Source organism: Peromyscus leucopus, chromosome 1, assembly GCF_004664715.2.
Source record: "Peromyscus leucopus breed LL Stock chromosome 1, UCI_PerLeu_2.1, whole genome shotgun sequence".
NCBI lineage: Eukaryota > Metazoa > Chordata > Mammalia > Rodentia > Cricetidae > Peromyscus > Peromyscus leucopus.
In genome coordinates, this window is record NC_051063.1 from 172,375,339 (window position 1) to 172,395,283 (window position 19,945).

Consider the following 19,945-nt stretch of genomic DNA (forward strand, 5'->3'; position numbering starts at 1 on the left):
GACAGGAGTTCACCTGTACCTGAGGAATGAACAAAGGGGGGCCAAGGTTAAAACTCACCCCAGAAGCCTGGCCTCTTAACAGACGCCGGCACGGCCCCCCACACCCCCTCTCATTTCTGTTTAAGCCTCCAAAACTTTCCTCTGAAGTGCACCAGACCCCACAGGGAAAGTGGGGGAGGAGTACTCTGGGCGCCAGCACCCCACTTTGGAGAAAGATGCCGGGATTATGCGATGAAGTGTCAGCTCCCTTGTTGGGGTGTGGGGGTCACAAGGCCTCCTAACTCCACCTCTTTCCTCTGCCCTGCTGGGAAGGGGGGGGGAACAACCCGCCTCGTGACAGGGGGCTGGCCCAGCCCGCCCTAGCCCTGAGGAGGGGGCGGGGCAGGGGGAGCCTTATAATTGGACGAGCCTGGGATCCAGAGTCTTGCTCAGCCCCCGGAGGCTAAGGACTTGTTTCTGAAGGAGCTGGTAAGACACGCTGGGCTGGGGACTCACCCGGGGCGGTGGGAAGATGTGGACTGGGAACCTTGGGATCCCCTGGTGTCCAGGAAACAGGGGCAAGAATTGGAAAAGCAGGAAACCCGATAGAGGCACTTGGGGACAAACTAAGGACACGAGGTGACTCGTCTTTGCCCAAGTCAGGACAGATGGAGGAGCTGGAAGGGCCACCTCCAGGAGTAAGGTGCTCCACATGCAGCCCAACTAGAAGGTGGGACCATCCTTTGGCGACAGAACCGGGAATGAGCCTTAGGCTGCCTTTATATAAACACCTACTGGTTTCAATCACAGTCCCCAAGTAAGCCGGGCTAGCCTCTAACTGGCGATCCTCACGCCTCAGCGTCCTGAGTTCTGGGGTTATATGAGGGCACCATCTCACGGGGCTGGAGGACGATTACATGCGCGTTAAATTACACCAAAATGGAAGGCAGGGCCTGGCCAGGAAGGTAGGAAGAGGAATGTAAATTGGACTACCCGCTGTGTCTTGGTGGAGTGGAATTTGAACCCTGGGAGAGGGAGCTGGAATTTTTGGCAGCGGATCCACCCCGAGGATGCAGATAGCGAACACCGGAGGTGGGGTAACTAGACCTTTGGGAAGTGCGGGCGCTCTCTTTGGGAAATGTTTGTGATTGGCTAAGGTCTCAGATCTGAGAAGGGAGATAGGGTGGGGCTCTCTGGGTGGGCGGAGTACCCCCTTGCTGTTCAAAGACAATGTCTCCTTCCCCCAGACTGGCCAATCACAATCGAGAAGATGAAGGCTCTGTGGGCCGTGCTGGTGGTCACGTTGCTGGCAGGTATGGACCAGGGCTTGTCTGGTGGCGCCTCTCGACCCCATTCTAGCCCTGGGTCTCTGGCGGGTTGGGACTGGGACAGTTCTGAGGCCTTTCTGAGATTCAACAGCCCAGAGCAGCTGTTCTCGTTAGGCCTTGATTTCCCCTATCCATAAAATGAGAGGACTGGCTTGAGAGATGGCTCAGGGGGAAAAGGTGTTTGCCACCAAACCTGAAGACCTATCCAGGACCAATATGGTGGAAGGAGAGAGCTGGTTCCCTCTCGTTGTTTTCTCCAAAAGCAAGCAAGCGCGCGCACACACACACACACACACACACACACACACACACACACAATAAAAATAAATAAAAAGATAAAAAATGTAATAGATGTAACTGTTTTTAAAAGAGAGGTGTGTATTTTCTAGTTCCATCCCTGCCTGGTCCTCTGCTCTGTACCATATGGGATACCGAGATAGATACATGCTTGTGGTAACAGAACAGACTTCAACCCCTCGGGACCCGCTGTGACTGCAGAGACACAGGAGCACTGTAGGTCCTGACCCAGCCTTGAACTTACTCTGCACAGGATGCCTGGCGGAGGGAGAGCCGGAGCTCGAGCCAGAAGTGACTGATCGGCTGGCATGGCAGAGCGGCCAACCCTGGGAGGTGGCCCTGGGCCGCTTCTGGGATTATCTGCGCTGGGTACAGACACTGTCCGACCAGGTCCAGGAAGAACTACAGAGTTCCCAAGTCACTCAGGAGCTGACGTGAGTGCCCGGCCCCTGTCCCTTCACCCTCTGCACCCACTGAACATCAGGCCCTGGGGCTCTGACTGTCTGGACACCTACCCCCTTTTCGATCCTTTATTATTGTGTAGCCCAGGCTGGCCTTGAACTCTGTATCCTCCTGCCTTACTTAGCCTTCTGGTGCTGGGATTAATGGGCATTTATTTATGTGTTTGGTCCACTGGTTTTTGGCTTTTTGAGACAGGATCCCAACTCAAGCTGGCTTCAAAGGCTCTGCGATTCTCCTGCCTCAGCTCCTCAGCTTCTGGGAATACAAGCGAGGGCCACCCTATCTTCCGTCCTAGTTTCTTGCCCACCTCACCCCTCTCTTTTGGGCCCCTCTGTCTTGGTCCTCATCTCCCTTGTGTGTTTCCTTTGGACCTGCAGGGTACTGATGGAGGACACCATGACGGAACTGAAGGCTTACAAAAAGGAGCTGGAGGAACAACTGGGCCCCATGGCGGAGGAGACACGGGCCAGGCTGGCCAAAGAGGTGCAGGCAGCCCAGTCCCGGCTCGGGGCCGATATGGAGGACCTGCGCAACCGACTTGCGCAGTACCGCAACGAGGTGCATACCATGCTGGGCCAGAGCACCGAGGAGCTGCGGGCGCGCCTCTCCACGCACCTGCGCAAATTGCGCAAGCGCCTGATGCGGGATGCGGAGGATCTGCAGAAGCGCCTGGCGGTGTACAAGGCCGGGGCACGAGAAGGCGCGGAGCGGGGTGTGGGCGCCATCCGTGAGCGCTTGGGGCCGTTGGTGGAGCAGGGTCGCCAGCGCACAGCCAACCTCGGCGCTGGGGCCGGCAAGCCCCTGCAAGATCGCGCCCAGGCTTTGGGTGCCCGCATCCGAGGGCGGCTGGAGGAGGTGGGCAACCAGGCCCGGGACCGCCTGGAGGAGATGCGCGAGCAGATGGAAGAGGTGCGCGCCAAGGTGGAGGAGCAGGCCCAGCAGATGCGCCTGCAAGCCGAGATCTTCCAGGCCCGCCTCAAGGGCTGGTTCGAGCCGCTGGTGGAAGACATGCAGCGCCAGTGGGCAAACCTGGTGGAGAAGATACAGGCCTCCGTGGCCGCCAACCCCATCCCCCCCTCCTCAGTGCCACAGGAGAGTCCATGAATGTCCCTCTCCTACCCGCTGCGGTGACACCCACGGCCAGCAGGTGGCCCAGTCCCCAGTACCACTCTGGCCCTCTGGTGGCCCTTGCTTAATAAAGATTCTCCAAGCACCTGCTGGGTCTCTGCGAATGATTCCACACAACTTCAGTCTCAGTTTATCTTTTCTGCTTCACATTAGTTATACATGCCGGGACACTGTCGCTGCCTGTAGGGTAGGGGGAGGCTTTGTGCCTTTGTTTCAGCTCTGGTTTGTTCAGGTTCTGAGACAATAGAGATTAAGCCTAGGACCTAGCAATTTGAAGAGCAGGGGCTCTACCACTGAGCCACACCCCAGCCCCTCACTGAAGGATTCTAGGCAGGGGCTCTACCACTGAACCACACCCCCAGCCCCTCACTGAGGAACTCTAGGCAGGGGGTCTACCACTGAACCACACCCCCAGCCCCTCACTGAGGAATTCTGGGCAGGGGCTCTTCTACTTGTCTATAGTACCGCCCTTCTTTTTATTCTGAGGTAGGATCTCAATTGAGTGACCTCTAGCCCAGGCAGGCCTTGAATATTTGAATCTTTGTCCTCAGCCTCCGAGGGAACTAAGAAAACAGGTGTGCACCACCCTATCTCTGCTGGGCTACTTTGCCCAACTTAAACACCTGCTCCACGGTGATGCTGAGAAGCCACATGTCAGAGCAGAGCCGGCCAGGCTGTGTTTACTGGGCTCCCGGTCTCCTCCCTCCCCCGCTCCGTCTTATCTGATTCCCTCTCCTTGCTTTGTCTCCTCTCTGTTCCCTTTGAGGCTTCCTTTTCTGGCTTCCTGTTTTCCTGAGCCTCTTGTTATCTCGCCCTCCTGCAGTTTCTTTTGCTCTGGGTCTTTGGTTGTTCCTTTCCTCCCTACACTGTGGCGCTCACTAGGAGCCTCCGCCATTCTCCCTTACCCTGAACTTAGCGAGGTCTTTGCTTCCTCCGGGTCCCCAAGCCCACCCTTTCCCCCACCCGGTGCTGTTCCCCTTTTGGAAGGAAGCCTATGCGGAGTGAGTTAAAACCGGGGACATGTCCCTATGGGTGTCTGTTCCGATTGCGAGCTGGCACTTAGGGGTCTGGGTGGGAGCTGGCGAGCCCCTGGCTGGCTTCCACGGCCACCCCCTCAGTTCTCAGGAACCTAGCAGGGCTCCCACCAACAGGGGCAGGCCACGGCTTGAGCTGTCTGTCTCTTGGGTCAGACCAGGGCTTCAGTCCCCCACTGCCTCTGGCACACCCTGAGCCTGGAGCTTGTCCTGGCACCAAACAGCATTATCTGGAGGCGGGCACTGCTCCCACAGATGATTCACGGGGCCCAGTGGGAAGAAGGGTCAGTGGGCTGAGTGGCCGAGCTCAGGGCAGCCACACTTCATGCCTAGGGGCTAGAAACACACTCTCAGAGCTCAGAATGAGGGGAGACCATATCAGGCGTGCCTCCCACTAAAGACCTGAATTGTTTTGGTGTTATTTGCTCCAGGTTGAGCCTGGAATGCTGAATTCTCCTGCCTCGGCCCTAAATGCTGGAATTACAGGTTTGTGCCGCCAGATCTAGCTGAGAGTTCAGTTTTGAGTTCTACAGAGAGATTTTGTTTTTGTCTGTTTGAAACGAGGCCTCAGGGCACCCAGAGCTATTCTCTGTGTAGCCAGAGATGACCTTGAACCCCTGATCTTCCAGCCTCCAACTCCTCAGTGCTGGATAGACATGAACTCATGCACTATCACCCCCAGTTGTATGGAGTGCCATGGATGGCTTCCAGGCTTTTCCGACATGCAAGGCACACCCTCCTCAACCCTCCTTGTGGTTGTTTTGGAATCAGGATCTCATGTAGCCCAGGCTTGCCTCAGACTCACTATATAACCAAGACTATCCTTGAACTCCTTATCTTCCACCTCTATTTGCCAAGGGATGGGATTGCAGGAATGTACTGCCGAGAGAGTAGAGACTCCTAAACAATGGAGGAGCCCCATCTCCCCATGGCCCTGGTCAGACCCAGAGGTGGGGCAGGGCCAGCCTGGTCTACAGAGTGAGTTCCAGGACAGCCAGGGCTACACAGAGAAACCCTGTCTCAAAAAAAACAAAGTTGGAGTTGACTGACAGTGGTTAACGACTTTAGCTGTACTCCATGGCTCTACCTGGGGCACAGGCGGCCCTGTTGCTAGGCGAGGATGGAATTGGAAGCACCGGGGTGGAGCAGGGGGAAATCTGTTACATTATTCAGATGGGTGCTTGAGGATTGAGCAGTGTTCAGTTCAGGAAGCAAGAGGGTCAGGCCTGGCGCCCACAGGGACTGGAAGCTGTGAGCTGGCCCCGAAGATGTTGCAACCCAGCCAGGGTCGGGTCCGTTCCACCGCGCTCACAACCATCCCCCTGTTGTGCCCCCTCCCTAGAGCTGACACGTGGGTTGTAGAGGCAAGGAGCCAGCCAACCTGGTGTCTGGGGCCCACAACCACCAGCTGCCAGGGGGTCACTGGCGGTCAACGACAGCTCTGGGGGAGGGGAAGGCCTTGGACTCCAGCCTCAGGGAGAGGATGTGGTGGAGGGAGGGGGCGGGGAGGCAGGTCTGGGGCCAGGAGGGGCCTGGGAGGCCTAACAAGAGCTAATAGTGTCTTTGGGGGGCCCGGGGTGGGGGTTGGGCCAGCTGAGGGGCCTGTGGAGCTTGGCAAGCTGAGAGGCTCTGAAGTTTAAACTCACTGAAGAGGCAACTCGTAAAGAAGGGAGACTGAGGGATGACAAGTTAAGACCCCAGAGGGCATCAGGAGAGGTCTGGGGTGCCCAGATGCAAAGGCATGGGAAGTGGAGGGAGGCGGGAGCCAGCCCCCAGCATCCCGACAGAGAGGCTGAGCTGAGGCTTGTGGGTCAGGAAAGGGCAGCGCAGAGCTAACCCGAGGATGCAGTGTGAGCTGGGGGTGAGATTTGGGAGTGGGCAGAGTTGTTTCTAAGACCCCTGAGGTGGGACAGCCTCAGAGAGCAGGTGAGAACAACGTATTCCCTGAGTGGGGGGGGGGTGCTGATCAGTGACAAGTCTTAGGCCTAAATGATGGGCCTGGGCGGGCCTGGCTCCCAGTGTCCTACAGTATGGCAGAAGAGGGTAGACCGGTTGTGGCCAGGCATGCCTGTAATCTCAGCGCTCACTAGAGAGGCAGAGGCAGGAGGATCACAAGTCCGAGGCCAGCCAAAGATCCTATGTCAAAAAAAAGAAAGAAAAAAGAAAAAAAGTAGGTGGGCACACAGGCAAGGGGGAGGCTCGGGGGAGGGCGATGAGCCTGCTCCGCCCCCTCCCCGACCTGTTAAACCCCTGTGCAGGATCCTCCCACCCCTGCGCTCTTCCTAACCGATCCTTAGATCCAGGTGGGTGCATGGGAAAGTGCTCCCTACTTCCTACAGCCAAGGGATTGGAGTGGGGGGGATCGTGGGGGTGGGGGTGGAGGGGTGCTAGTGATGCCCCCCCCATCTGCCTCCAGGGTGCCCCTCCAGCCACCATGAGGCTCTTCATCTCACTTCCTGTCCTGATTGTGGTCTTGGCCATGGCTTTGGAAGGTAAGAAAGCGGCTTTGAAGTGTGGGACTGGTCGTGGGCCTGGGGACCGCAAGACTTAGCGGTCCCTCGCGAGAGCTCCGAGGTCCATTTCTTTGTCCGCGTTCCACTGCCGCCCTCGGATGGCTCCCCCAGCCCACCTGTCAAGGTGGTCCTGCGGGAGACAAGTTTGTCCAGAAAGCCCTAGCTACCGATGACGTAGCATCCCCCCTCTGGGATTGGCTGATCCTCCTAGAAGGGGTGGGGCGTAGATGGTGGAGGTGGATGGCGCAGTCAGAGACTAGTGTCCGAAGCCCTGAATCCCGTGGGTCACTCCATACCCTCCCCCATGCTAACGGGTTTGCTTACAACCCTCTCGCTGCAGGCCCTGCCCCCGCCCAGGCGACCCCTGACTTGTCCAGCGCATTTGAGAAGTTGCCGGAGAAGCTGAAGGAGTTTGGGAGCGCTTTGGAAGACAAGACCCGGGCAGCCATTGATCACATCAAACAAAAGGGGATCCTGACCAAGACCCGGTTAGGCCCTTTCTTGGAACGGGCGGGTTCTGGGGGTGCCTGTGTGAAAGCTCTAGTGGACAACACTGACCAAGTGGGGAAACTGAGCGCCAGAGGAGTGATTGACACTGTCCCTGAGGTCATAGAGCTAGGTCTCAAGATGCTTGGAGTCTGGGGACAGGCCGTGTAACTCCTAGCTGTTAGAGGTGCTTTACGGGTGGTAGTGAAGGGCCCAAGCTTGGGAGCCGACAGGCCACCTTAGACCCTGAGCTCTCCCTGTATGTTCTTGAAATGGGACATGACCACAGGTTCCGGGACAGGGAGAGAGAGCAGGAGAGCTGTGCAGGCCAGAGGCTTCAGACTAGCCGAAGAGACAACTAGAGAAGGAAGATTAGGGGACGCTGGTTAGGACCCCCAGCTACAACCCAGTCCCTGGTGGCGCACACCTTTAATCCAAGCGCTCGGGAGGCAGAGGCAGGCGGATCTCTGTGAGTTCGAGGCCAGCTACATAGTGAGTCTACATAGTGAGTTCCAGGACAGCCAAGGCTACACAGAGAAACCCTGTCTCAAAAAAAAAAAAGAGAAAACAAAAAGAAAGGAAGGGAGGGTGGGAGGGAGAGAGAGAGAGAGAAAGAGAGAAAGAGAGAGAGAGAGAGAAAGGAAGGAAGGAAGGAAGAAAGAGAGAGAGAGAGAGAGAGAGAGAGAGAGAGAAAGAAAGAAAGAAAGAAAGAAAGAAAGAAAGAAAGAAAGAAAGAAAGAAAGAAAACTGTAGCAACTTGGGAGGCTAAGGGAAGACAATAGGGAGCTTGAGACCAGCCTGGGCCACAGGGCAAGACTCTGCCTCAAAACAGAAACAAAAGAAAAACAAAAAGAGGGGGCGATTTTGAGGGGGAAATGGAGGTGCCCTGAGAGGCGGCTGGTATGTTGTAAACAGGTTGGTTAGCCAATTTCTGCTCGTTTTGGCAAGGAGACAAATCATTCGTTTAAAGTGAGGTCTGAGTTTGATTACAAATACCCAGCCAGGCCTCAACTTGGCAAGGAAGTTTCCTGGGGGGGGGGTGCAAAGGCCCTGGGGCAGGAAGATCTGTAGACAAGAGAGAATGGCCTTCCAGACAAGGGGAAAATCTTGGGCCAAGGAGGGGAGCCAGGGGAAAGGGTGGTGACGGTGATGTGTAGGCAAGCACAGGCTAGAGGAGGGTAGGCGGGAAGCAAGAGATGGCAGGCCTTGTGGGAGGTGGAGGCACATGCTTTTAATCTCAGCAAAAAACCAAACAAACAAAACAAGATTAAAAAAAAAGAAGAAGAAGCTAACTAAAAAGAAGAAGATGAAGGGAGGCTGAGGGAAGATCGTTCGGTATCAATGCCAGCGAGGACCTGAATCTGATACCCAGAATCCACGTTTTACAAAGTCGGGCAGGAGGATCAGCAGCTGGGAGCACTTGCTGCCCACAGCACCCATGTCAGGTGGCTCTCAAGAGCCTGGACCTCCAGCTCCAGGCGGTCCAATGCCATCTCCTGGCCTCTGCAGGCACCCAAGCACACAAATTCATGTATAAAATAAAGCTTTAAAAAGCATGTAAGTGGCCGGGCGGTGGTGGCGCACACCTTTAATCCCAGCACTCGGGAGGCAGAGGCAGGCAGATCTCTGTGAGTTCGAGGCCAGCCTGGTCTACAGAGCGAGTGCCAGGACAGCCAGGGCTACACAGATCAACCGTGTCTTTAAAAACCACAACCAAACGACCAAAAAAGGTGTAAGTGAAGTATGGTGACATATGCTTTTATTTTTATTTATTTATTTATTTATTTTGGTTTTTCAAGACAGGGTTTCTCTGTGTAGCTTTGCGCCTTTCCTGGAACTCACTTGGTAGCCCAGGCTGGCCTCGAACTCACAGAGATCCGCCTGGCTCTGCCTCCCGAGTGCTGGGATTAAAGGCGTGCGCCACCGTCGCCCGGCTGACATATGCTTTTAACCCCACTGATGCGGAGGCAGATCCCTGGCCTAGGTCAGTGAGATGCTGCCCGAGGACCAACACCTGAGGTTAGCCTTTGTCCTCTATACACTCCTGCTCACCACTTCCCACACAGTGGCTGGCTATGAAAGAGGAAGTTTTTTGACTTTTGATTTCATGATGCTCAGTCTGGGCAGGGCATGTGGCTCAGTTGGTAGAGTGCTTGTCTTGAATACATGAAGCCCAGGGTCTGGTCCCCAGCACCACATAAAACCAGACATAAAGGTACACACCTATCATTCCTGCATCTGGGAGGTAGAGGCAGGAGGATCAGAAGTTCAAGGTCATCCTTAGCTGCATATCAAGGTTGAGGCTAGCCTGTCTACATGAGACCTTGTCTCAAAACACACACAAACACACACACACACTGCTCTGGTCTATGTGAGGAAACAGAGACAGAACTGACCCACCCAACCCAGAAATTTCATCCCACAGACAATGGGATTAGGGGAAGGGATACCAAGGGAGTAGGAAGCAGGGGTCTGGGCCCTTGGAGGGCACAGTAAACAGGGACCATGTCTTTATCTCTCCCCAAAGGACCTGGTTTTCAGAGACATTCGACAAAGTGAAGGAGAAGTTCAAGACCACATTTGCCTGAGTTCCTGGGGGGCCATCTCGCAGTAAGGGAGCCCTCCACGTGATGTGACGGGTCCCTCCTCACCCCACACCAATAAAAAGCCTATATGAACAAACGCTCTCTGTAGTGCTTTGAGTGGGGGCAGAGCTGAGGAACAGCAGAGACTGAGTTGAGTAGTCTGTTTACCGTATTTATCTTTACGTGTGTGGGTGTTTGCATGTATGCATGTGCACCGCAGAAGCCAGAAGAGGGTGTCACCTCCCCTCCAGCTGGAGAAGGTTGTGAGCTTGCCGTGTGAGTGTTGGGAATTGAACCCAGGTCCTCTGGAAGAGCAGCCGGTGCTCTTAACCGCTGAGCCATCTCTCCAGCTCCACACCCTTGTCTGCATTGTTTTAACTTTATAATCCCCCCAAAGAATCTTCTTGAGAACCCTGCTCATGTCCTATGAGCGAGACTCAGAGAGGTAAAGTTGCTGGTGCATGGTCACACAGCCAGACAGCCGGGAATTGGACTGAATGCACAGCCTGGCATGACCGCAGGTTTACACTCTTCTGGTTCGGTATAACCCGGATCAGGCTGGGTTTGGTTTATCCCTGCAAAGAGTAGGCACTCGTGTACGGTTTAATCTGTACATGAATAATGAAGGGAAATAGAAAAACAAAGTAGCAGGGAATGGAAAAGGCATAGATGAGAGCCAGAAAGACAGTGCCCGTGTCTCCTCCACCAGGAAGCCTTCCCAGACTCCAGGCTGGGCCAGGTTGACCACTCTAGGTGGTTATCTTCTGGGAACTGTTACCAAGAACCGCCCCCATAACAGGGCCAAGACTGTCGCCAATGGATCCCCAGCCATTGCCCACCTAGAGGCGACCACAGTGCCAGTGTTGAATAATATTTGGTCAAGGCAATGATTGCTTAATTTAAACACGTCATTTTTTGGCTTTGTATTTTTTTGTTTGCTTTTTTTTTTTTTTTTTTTTGAGAAGGGGTTTCAATACATGGCTCAAGAAGGCTTTGTAAACAAGGCAGGCCTCATTCAAGAGCATCCTGCCTCAGCCTCCTGAGTGTTGTGATTGTAGGTATGTGCCACCATGCTAGACCTGTCTTAACACAGTGTGTTCCCAAAAAACCCAGGGCCTGACAAATGCTGGGCAGGTGCTCTACCACTGAGCCACACCCCAGCCCCTCACTGGGGGATTCTAGGCAGGGGCTCTACCACTGAGCCACACCCCAGCCCCTCACTGGGGGATTCTAGGCAGGAGCTCTACCACTGAGCCACACCCCAGCCCCTCACTGGGGGATTCTAGGCAGGGGCTCTACCACTGAGCCACACCCCAGCCCCTCACTGGGGGATTCTAGGCAGGGGCTCCACCACTGAGCCACACCCCCAGCCCCTCACTGGGGGATTCCAGGCAGGGGCTCTCCCACTGAGCCATGCCCCAGCCCCTCAAATACTCCAAATTTCCCTGCCATAACCCCAAGCGTCCAGCTGGAGAAGTTAGAAACCCCTGAAAGGTGAGTAAGGAGAGTGAGGGTTTGAGGACTCTGCAGTAGGAGCAGGGATTCCCAATCAAGATGAAATCCTGAGATAGGAGGACAAAGAGGGGAGGAGAGTAGGGACCTGGGAGGTTTCAGCAGCAGGAGGATCACCTGGAGCTTGAGACCAGCCTGGCTACGGTGTGACTCTGTCTCAGAAGCCAAAAAGAGAGATAAAAGGAGGGTTTCCGTTTACCGGGTGACTTGAAGGACAGTTTGAATCTCAGGGATGCTCCTAAGTCCTCAGACTGACACTCATGTCAGGGTCCTGTCCCACCCCCTTCCCTAATCCCCATTCTTTCTCCTCCCATCCCCTCCCCAGCACATTCTTTTCAGTTGCCCCTGATGTCCACCCTGGACGACCTTCAGTCTGTTCCTGTTCCCGGGATGAGCAAACATTGCAGGCACCGAACAGCAAACAGCACACAGCTACCCTGTGTGCTGACTTTGGATGAAGGGCAGAGGACAGAGACCTTCCCCAACCCCGGCCCCGCTGCCGTAGGCTCCCTCTGGGGCTGTAGGGTTTGCCTGGGGAGGGTCATAGGTTAAATGGTGAAAGACAACTAGATTCAGACCCAACCAAAAACAGTCTCAGCTTCCACGTGTGTGAGAAAAGAATGCTGGGTAGGAGCATGACTCAGTGGTGGAGCCCCTGCCTAGAATCCCCCAGTGAGGGGCTGGGGTGTGGCTCAGTGGTGGAGCCCCTGCCTAGAATCCCCCAGTGAGGGGCTGGGGTGTGGATCAGTGGTGGAGCCCCTGCCTAGAATCCCCCAGTGAGGGGCTGGGGTGTGGCTCAGTGGTAGAGCCCCTGCCTAGAATCCCCCAGTGAGGGGCTGGGGTGTGGCTCAGTGGTAGAGCCCCTGCCTAGAATCCCCCAGTGAGGGGCTGGGGTGTGGCTCAGTGGTAGAGCACCTGTCTAAACACAAAGCCCTGGGTTCAATTCTCAACAGTAAGGGGGGGAAATCCCTAACCTCTGGGGTGTGCCAAAGCCATTCCCTCTGGGCCTGGAGCACAGTGTGTGTAAGGAAGCACGCACCAAGGAAAGATCGTCATGTGTGGGCTCGGTTGGGAGAGTACTTGCTTAGCATACATTTGGCCTTGCATTCTATCCTCAGGCCTGCAAAAAATTAGGTGTGGTGGCGCAGACCTGTGAGTTGAGCACTTGGAAGCAGACACAAGGTAATCACAGTTCCAAGCACCTAGGCTACATCAGAAGAATCCTTATTCAAAAAAATCAAAGCCTGGTCGGATCCTGGTGGCACATATCTTTGGTTCCTGCACTCTGGAGGTAAAGGCAGGCAGATTTCTGAGTTCGAGGCCAGCCTGGTCTACAGAGTGAGTTCCAGGCCAGCCAGAGCTACATAGTATGACCTTGTCTCAAAAATACCAATAAATATATCAAAGCCTGGTGTGGTGACTTACAGCTATCCTCCTGCCTCTGCTTCCTGAGTGCTGGAATTAAAGGCCTGTGCCACCATGCCTGGCTATCAAATTTAATTTTTTTTTTCAAAAATGAATAAATAAATAGCAACTGTTGGCTAGTTACACTGTGGTTGCCCATCTCCTGATGCCCTGTCCTGTCTCAGGCCAGCCTCCAAGCCAGGTAATTACCCAATCACTTTTCAGCGTGAAGCAGTCAGCCTACAGTAGTTAAGCAACTTGCACCAGGTCTCAATGCTGAAAATAGACAGCGTTTGGCTATGAACTCCACAGCCCTCTTCCTCTTGTGGCCAGCAGGGTCTTCCTATGTCACCCCCGCTCAAACTCAACAATCCTCCTGCCTCAGCGTCTCAAGTTCTGGGATGCCAGGTGTGCACCACCACAACCATGTCCGTCCAGCAAGAGGTCCTCTCCGTAACAAGACATGGGGATCTGCGGTGGGTGGGTTTGTGCTTCTGTTTTCTTTTTTTATTTTTGTGGAAAAAAAAACAAAACAAAACCACAGAACATAAAATGGACCATTTCAGCCACTTTCGGGTGTCTAGGTCGGCAGTTTTACACTATTTTGCAACCAACCCCGAAGTCTATTCCAAAAATGTTTGCATTACGGCAAACAGCAGCTCTGCGTGGCTTTTTTTTTTTTAACTGTCCTAGAGAAGCTGACATGTGATGAGCAGCTACCAGTGTGACCGGTCAGCTCTCTGCAGGCGTCTGGGTCAGGGTTGCTCTGTACAGCTGCTCAGGCTGCGGTTGAGATTCCGGTCAGATCTGCTGCGTGGAAACAACGTGTGCTGGGCATGTGATGGCATGTCATCCCAGCGCTGGGAAGGTAGAGGCCGGAGGATCGGAAATGCAAGGCCAGTCAAGGCTGCCCGGAGAAACTGTCTCAATAAACAACAAACAAACAAACAAAGCCACAGGGTACTCAGTTACATTTCAACTTCAGATGAATAGGTAATGTTTAAGGAGTTATTTGGTGAAATTCCCGAATCTTGCATGGAACATGTTTAAATTAATTTTTGTTTCATTGATGTGGTTTACTCTTGAAACCATGGAACTCAAGAGGCTGAGGCAAAAGGGTCCTAACAAGACCTCACCTCATTCAGAGAGAGGGAGGGGGAGGCAGAGAAGAAAGAAGAGGGGTCAAGATGGCTCGCAGATAAAGGTACCCGAGGCCAAGCCTAACTACCGAGCTTGATACCTGGGTGGAAGGAGAGACCCAACCCTGGAAAGCTAAAGTTGTCCTCGGACCTCCACATGTGTTCAGTGGCATGGACAGACCCACAGGCACACAACACACACAGACACAGAAACACACACACAACACGCACACAGACACACACAACACACACAGAGAGACACACACAGACACACACAACACACACACAGACACACAACACACACAGACACACATACACAGACACACAAGACACACACAACACACACACACAACACACAAAAGAATAAACATACTTAAAAATAATTAAAGTGCCACTGGGATGGCTTAGTGGTTAACAGTATCTTCCAGGGGACCTGAATCCGACTCCCAGCATCCACATCAGGCGGCTCACATCCAGTTCCAGGGAAATCTGACACCCCTGGCCTCTGTGGGCACCTGCACTCATGTACACATACCCCCCCAACACAGACACACACACATACACATGAGTAAAAATACACTTTAAAAATATTGCCTGGCATTGGTGGCACACACCTTTAATTCCAGCACTGGGGAAGTAGAGACAAGCTGATCTCTGTAAGTTCGAGGCCAGCCTGGTCTACAGAGTGAGTTCCAGGACAGCAAGGACTGTAGAAACCTATCTAGAAAAAAAAAAAGTTAACTAAAAGAACTCAAAACCCAAGCCACGCAAGGACGAAGGACTGTAATTGCAGCTATTCCAGATGCTGAGGCAGGAGGACCATGATTCCAAGTTCTGCTTGGGCTGCTTAGTGAGACCTGGTTACAAAATAAAAAGTACAAAGGAGAGCCAGGTGTGGTGGCACTTGCCAGTAACCCCGACATGTGGGAGGTGGAGGCAGGAGGATAAGGATTCCAGATCACTCTTGGTGATATATTGAGTTCCAGGACAGCCTGGGCTACAGGAGACCCTGTCTCAAAATAAATCAGAACAACCCTCCCTCCCCTGCCCCACTCCCCGCCACACACACCAATTTCTCAAGGCTAGATCGTGTTCTCGATTCCCAAAGGGAGAAACTGAGTCCAGGGAAAGTCTGGTGGCGTCAGGATTTTCATCCAGTTGAGTGTGGGAGCTCCCGTCAGGTCAGGGAGGGCGGGAAAGAGCGATCAGGTGGGCGGGCATGGTCTTTGACTGTCCCATCACCAGGCCCGTCGTCTCTTGAAGTCCTGCCAAGAAAAGTGGGGAGGTGACCGAGGGAGGTCTCTTTCCAGGGCCGCCTGCCTCTTCCCCAGTGTACAGAGTGGAGCACAAAGGACAGAGGGTCAAGTCCCCAGAAATGTCCCTCGTGGGATGTAGGATGCAGGCCCTGCCCTCCCTCTGCCTCTCGGTGCTGCTCCTGGCCTGCCTTGTAGGTGAGGAGTGGGGGGCTTGCTGGAGGTGGGGGTCCTCTGGGTGGGGCGTGACTGTGGCTTCACCAAGTGGGTCAGTAGCCATGTAAGAGGAGTGTGACACTCACACACACACACACACACACACACACACACACACACACACACACACACACACAGGGATGGAACACAGGGTCTTCAGATACCACAGGCTGTTTGTTTTGTTCTTTGGAGACACGGTCTCATGTAGTCCTGGGCTGGCTTTGAACTCTTGATACTGCTAAGGATGATCTTAAATTCCTAACACTCTTGCCTGTTCAGATTACAGGCATGCCCCACCACACCTGGTTTATGTGGTGCTGGGCATCAAATTCAGGGCCTTGTGCATGCAAGACAAGACCTCCCCCAGCAAAGCCTTATCCTTAACCACTCAGTCCCAGTGACCGTAGTGACAAATGTACACGTCTGACGATGGGCACAAGTACGCCTTTTGTTGTTTTTGTTGTCTGATACTATGTATTTGTGATGTTTTTGTTGTTGAGTTTCTTTGTTTTGTTTTGAGACAGGGTCTCAGGTAGCCCAGGCTGGCCTTGAACCCTTGATCCTCCTGATTCTACCTCCTAAGCACTAGAATTACAGGTGTGCAATGCTTTCTGGGTGGGCATGTGCATGTTTGTGGCTCTCTACAGGGTGCATGTATGAAAGTTCTAAGTGTGTGGCTACAGAGGAGGCTGTTTCTAGAGTGTTCACACATAGTATCTTATTTTGTGCATGCATTTAAAATTGTATCTCGTGAGCAGAGTATATTGGTACAGGTCTGTAATCCCAATTACTCAAAGGCTGAAGCAGGAGGATTGAAGGTTTGGAGTCCTCCTAATAGTTTAGTGATACTCAACCTTTAAAAATACAGAAAATGGGGACTGCCAGATGGTGGTGGCGTACACCTTTAATCTGAGCACTCAGACAGAGGCAGGTGAATCCCTGGGAGTTTGAGGCCAGCCTGGTCTACACAGTGCGTTGCAGGACAGCCAGGGTTATACAGTGAGACCCTGTCTTAAAATACATACGCTTCAGGGCTGGAGAGATGGCTCAGCAGTTAAGAGCACTGACTGCTCTTCCAGAGGACCTGGGTTCAGTTCCTAGCACCCACATGATGTCTCACAACTGTCTGTAACTCCAAGATCTATCTGACACCCTCATACAAGCATACACCCAGGCAAAACACCAATGCACATGAAATGAAAATAAAAATAAATATACACCCTTCTCCCGTAGACAGTGCTCATGGTGTACCTGTGTACGCCTCATGTGCTTAGCGTAGTGCCCCTTTCACAGAATGGGAGACTGTCTTGGAGTGGTGAAGTCACAGGTGAGGCTTCTGACAGCAGGTGACATAAGTGTCTTGGTACTAGAGTACGTGTGTGTGTGTGTGTGTGTGTGTGTGTGTGTGTGTGTGTGTGTGTGGTCTGGGTATGGTGGTACATGCCCAGAACCCCAGCACTTGGGAGGTGGAGGCAGGAGGATCAGGAGTTCAAAGCTAGCCTCAGCTACACAGGAAGCTGCAGGACAAGCTGAGGATGCGGCTTGGTTGGTAGAGAGCTTGGATGGCACACAGGAAGCCCTGGGTTCCAGGCCTAGCACTGCATGAACCAGGTTGGGAGCACACACCTGTCAGCCCACCACTTTGGAGGTGGGGTCAAGAGGATCAGCAGTTGGAATTCTGATCAGCAGCTCAGAAGTTATCCTCGGTTACATGAGGCCAGCCAGGACTACAAGAGACCTGTCTACATACATACATACATACATACATACATACATACATACATACATACATACGAGGCTTGAGGGATGGCTTAGTGGTTAAGGGCATGTACTGCTCTTGCTAAGGACTGGAGTTCAGTTCCCAGGCTCACAACTGCCTGGAACCCCAGTTCCAGGGGATCTGATGCCTTTGGCCTCCCTAGGCTTACATTCTCATACAGAGAATAAAAATTAGTCTTAAAAAAAAATGTTTAAGCAGGTCAGGCATGGTGGCGCACGTCGTTAATCCTAATACTCGGGAGGCAGAGGCAGGTGGATCTCTGGGAGTTCGAGGCCAGCCTGGTCTACAGAGAGAGATCCAGGGCAGTCAGTGTTACACAGAGAAACCCTGTCTCAAAAAAAAAAAAAAAATCAAACAAATGAGGTTCAAACAAAAAACACAAGCATAAGAATGAGCACCTACACCTGTGTGCGGGATCTAGGTGTGGGTGCTAGAGCGAGAGGAGTGCGTGTGCGTGCGTGCGTGCTTGTGTGCGCGTGTGCGTGTGCGTGTGTGTGTGTGTGTAAGGAAGAGAACTGTGACCCAGAGAGACTAAAAGCAAAGCTGGGACACTGTCCATGGCAGAGGATGAATTAAAATGGGCTTTTGCTCCCCCGTGCATGGAGGCAGCCGCTGGTCTCTGTGACATGCCGGGAGGAGGTAGTGGCTGTTCCGGGGCAAAGGTCATCCTTGGGCCGTAGGATTAGGCGGTTAGAGGAGAGAGGCACCAGGTGGGAAGTGGAGCTGAAGACTGAGCCAGAAAATCTCAGGAGACAGAGCCACGGGAGGGGCGGCCAGCAGTGGGGAAGGGGAGACGGCCCAGTGGTGGGAGTGAGGGCGGTGGTGTCAGGGGCCAAGCTGGTGGCCAGGGATGGGCAAGGGCGTGCAAGACACAAGGCACTTGCCTGTCGCTTGCTTCCGGGAGGCACAATAGCCCTCCCATAGGAAGTCACTGTGCCCCTTTCTACAGGATGGGAAACTGAGTCTAGGACAGGGCAAGTCAGGTGTGGCCTCTGATGATGGGTGGCGTGGGTGTCTGGGGACAAAGGTGACGATGCAGGGAGAGAGGAATGGGGATCTGGGATCCCGCCTCGCTGACGCGCTTCTGTGATTTCCCCCAGCATCCATGACTACAGAAAGCCTGATACCCACCCCTGCCCCCGAGAACAGCCGCTGGGACCTGGTCAGGACCAGGGTGATGGAGATAGTGAAGCCACTGGTGACCAGGACCAGGGACAGATGGCAGTGGTTCTGGTGAGAGAGTTCCGGTACTCGGCTGGGAGGGAACACCAGAGTTAGAGCAAAGAGAGCCAGTGGGTCTGAGGGAGGAGGCTGGGTCTGGACCCCTGGGTCTGAGGAAGGAGGGGCTGGACCTGGACCCCCGGGTCTGAGGGAGGAGGGCTGGGCCTGGACCCCTGGGTCTGAGGGAGGAGGGCTGGGCCTGGATCCCTGGGTCTGAGGGAGGAGGGCTGGGCCTGGACCCCTGGGTCTGAGGGAGGAGGGCTGGGCCTGGACCCCCCGGTCTGAGGAAGGAGGGCTGGGCCTGGACCCCTGGGTCTGAGGGAGGAGGACTACCCTGGACTCCTGGGTCTGAGGTAGGAGGGTTGACCCTAGACCCCTGTGCCTGTGGGAGGAGGGCTGGGCCTGGACCCCCGGGTCTGAGAGAGGAGGACTACCCTGGACCCCCCGGTCTGAGGAAGGAGGGCTGGGGTCTGGATCCCTGGGTCTGAGGGAGGAGGACTAGCCTAGACTCCTGGGTCTGAGGGAGGAGGGCTGACCCTGGACCCTGGGTCTGAAGAGGAGGGCTGGACCTGGACCCTGTGTCTGAGGGAGGAGGGCTGGGGCCTGGACCCTGTGTCTGAGGGAGGAGGGCTGGGCCTGGACCCTGTGTCTGAGGGAGGAGGGCTGGGCCTGGATCCCTGTGTCTGAGGGAGGAGGGCTGGGCCTGGACCCTGGGTCTGAGGGAGGAGGGCTGGGCCTGGACCCCTGGGTCTGAGGGAGGAGGGCTGGGTCTGGACCCCCGGGTCTGAAGAAGGTCAAAAATAAATGGACCATACCCCTGTGGCATCTAGGGTGTCAACTAAGATGTCCTCTTTACACAGGGGCCCTAGGGCTGTCCAGGGCTTTGTGCAGACCTACTATGAAGACCATTTAAAAGACCTGGGTCCCCGCACTCAGGCCTGGCTGCAAAGCTCCAGAGACCACCTCCTGAACAAGACCCTCAGCCTGTGTCCCCAGCTGCTCTGCAGAGACCAGACTCAGGGTTAAAGTGCCACACACCTCCCCCCTCCCCCCCCCTCCCCCTCTACCCCCCATCCCCCCACCCCCAATAAAGCTGTTTGTTCCTACTCTGTGTCACCTGCTGAGAAGCTCCTCTTGAGGCCAGAGGTCACCCCTTGTCATATCTAGGAGTTAATAAGAGGAAATGCTGTCACCTGGCAGGGGAGGACACTAGGAAAGCTTTAGAGGAAGGGGCCAAGGTGACAACCCCCTCCCTCCCCACACCGTTCCGGCTTGAAGTGAACAGGAGACTTCCAGGCGCCTGCTCAGATCCAGGAGGCAAAGTCCTGAAGGTGCCCCGGGTCAGAGGAACCTTAGCCTCACAGTGCCCCTCACTTCCTAGACCATGCAAACCTTAAACCCTATTCCAAGTGGTTCCCCAAATCCCAAAACCCTCCACATTATCCAGCCGTCACTCTCAGGAACTGGGGGCTTGTCTCTCTTCCTTTTGGGGGAGGCAGTGGGGGAGATTCTAAGAATCGAACCCAGGGCCTCATACACACCAGGTAAGTGCCCTCTTTTCAAAATTACAGGCTACATAGCAGGGGCGACCCCAGGATGACTGTGGCT

At 54.4% G+C, this 19,945-nt stretch overlaps 3 protein-coding genes across 3 annotated transcripts; all 3 read left to right on the top strand.

Annotated features, from left to right (window-relative positions):
• Nucleotides 1–295: 295 nt before the first annotated feature.
• On the top strand, nucleotides 296–3,281 carry Apoe (apolipoprotein E). Its single transcript, XM_028893828.2, has 4 exons — nucleotides 296–468; nucleotides 1,227–1,292; nucleotides 1,858–2,038; nucleotides 2,444–3,281. Exons 2-4 carry the CDS (start codon nucleotides 1,250–1,252, stop codon nucleotides 3,168–3,170), a joined length of 951 nt encoding a protein of 316 aa, XP_028749661.1. The 5' UTR covers nucleotides 296–468; nucleotides 1,227–1,249; the 3' UTR covers nucleotides 3,171–3,281.
• A 3,168-nt stretch (nucleotides 3,282–6,449) lies between these two features.
• On the top strand, nucleotides 6,450–9,909 carry Apoc1 (apolipoprotein C1). Its single transcript, XM_028893850.2, has 4 exons — nucleotides 6,450–6,531; nucleotides 6,645–6,720; nucleotides 7,082–7,229; nucleotides 9,755–9,909. Exons 2-4 carry the CDS (start codon nucleotides 6,663–6,665, stop codon nucleotides 9,813–9,815), a joined length of 267 nt encoding a protein of 88 aa, XP_028749683.1. The 5' UTR covers nucleotides 6,450–6,531; nucleotides 6,645–6,662; the 3' UTR covers nucleotides 9,816–9,909.
• A 5,249-nt stretch (nucleotides 9,910–15,158) lies between these two features.
• Apoc4 (apolipoprotein C4) lies at nucleotides 15,159–19,449 on the top strand. Its single transcript, XM_028893876.2, has 3 exons — nucleotides 15,159–15,318; nucleotides 18,217–18,349; nucleotides 19,198–19,449. Exons 1-3 carry the CDS (start codon nucleotides 15,243–15,245, stop codon nucleotides 19,361–19,363), a joined length of 375 nt encoding a protein of 124 aa, XP_028749709.1. The 5' UTR covers nucleotides 15,159–15,242; the 3' UTR covers nucleotides 19,364–19,449.
• The last annotated feature ends 496 nt before the right edge of the window (nucleotides 19,450–19,945 follow it).

Bases quoted from the DNA above. Each gene is read 5' to 3' on its own strand.
- Apoe (XM_028893828.2), top strand. From the start codon at position 1,250: ATGAAGGCTCTGTGGGCCGTGCTGGTGGTCACGTTGCTGGCAG. The intron at 1,293-1,857 runs GTATGGACCAGG...TACTCTGCACAG, and splicing joins GGTGGTCACGTTGCTGGCAG to GATGCCTGGCGGAGGGAGAG. The intron at 2,039-2,443 runs GTGAGTGCCCGG...TTGGACCTGCAG, and splicing joins CAAGTCACTCAGGAGCTGAC to GGTACTGATGGAGGACACCA.
- Apoc4 (XM_028893876.2), top strand. From the start codon at position 15,243: ATGTCCCTCGTGGGATGTAGGATGCAGGCCCTGCCCTCCCTCTGCCTC. The intron at 15,319-18,216 runs GTGAGGAGTGGG...GATTTCCCCCAG, and splicing joins GCTCCTGGCCTGCCTTGTAG to CATCCATGACTACAGAAAGC. The intron at 18,350-19,197 runs GTGAGAGAGTTC...CTCTTTACACAG, and splicing joins GACAGATGGCAGTGGTTCTG to GGGCCCTAGGGCTGTCCAGG.
- Apoc1 (XM_028893850.2), top strand. From the start codon at position 6,663: ATGAGGCTCTTCATCTCACTTCCTGTCCTGATTGTGGTCTTGGCCATG. The intron at 6,721-7,081 runs GTAAGAAAGCGG...CTCTCGCTGCAG, and splicing joins CTTGGCCATGGCTTTGGAAG to GCCCTGCCCCCGCCCAGGCG. The intron at 7,230-9,754 runs GTTAGGCCCTTT...CTCTCCCCAAAG, and splicing joins GGGATCCTGACCAAGACCCG to GACCTGGTTTTCAGAGACAT.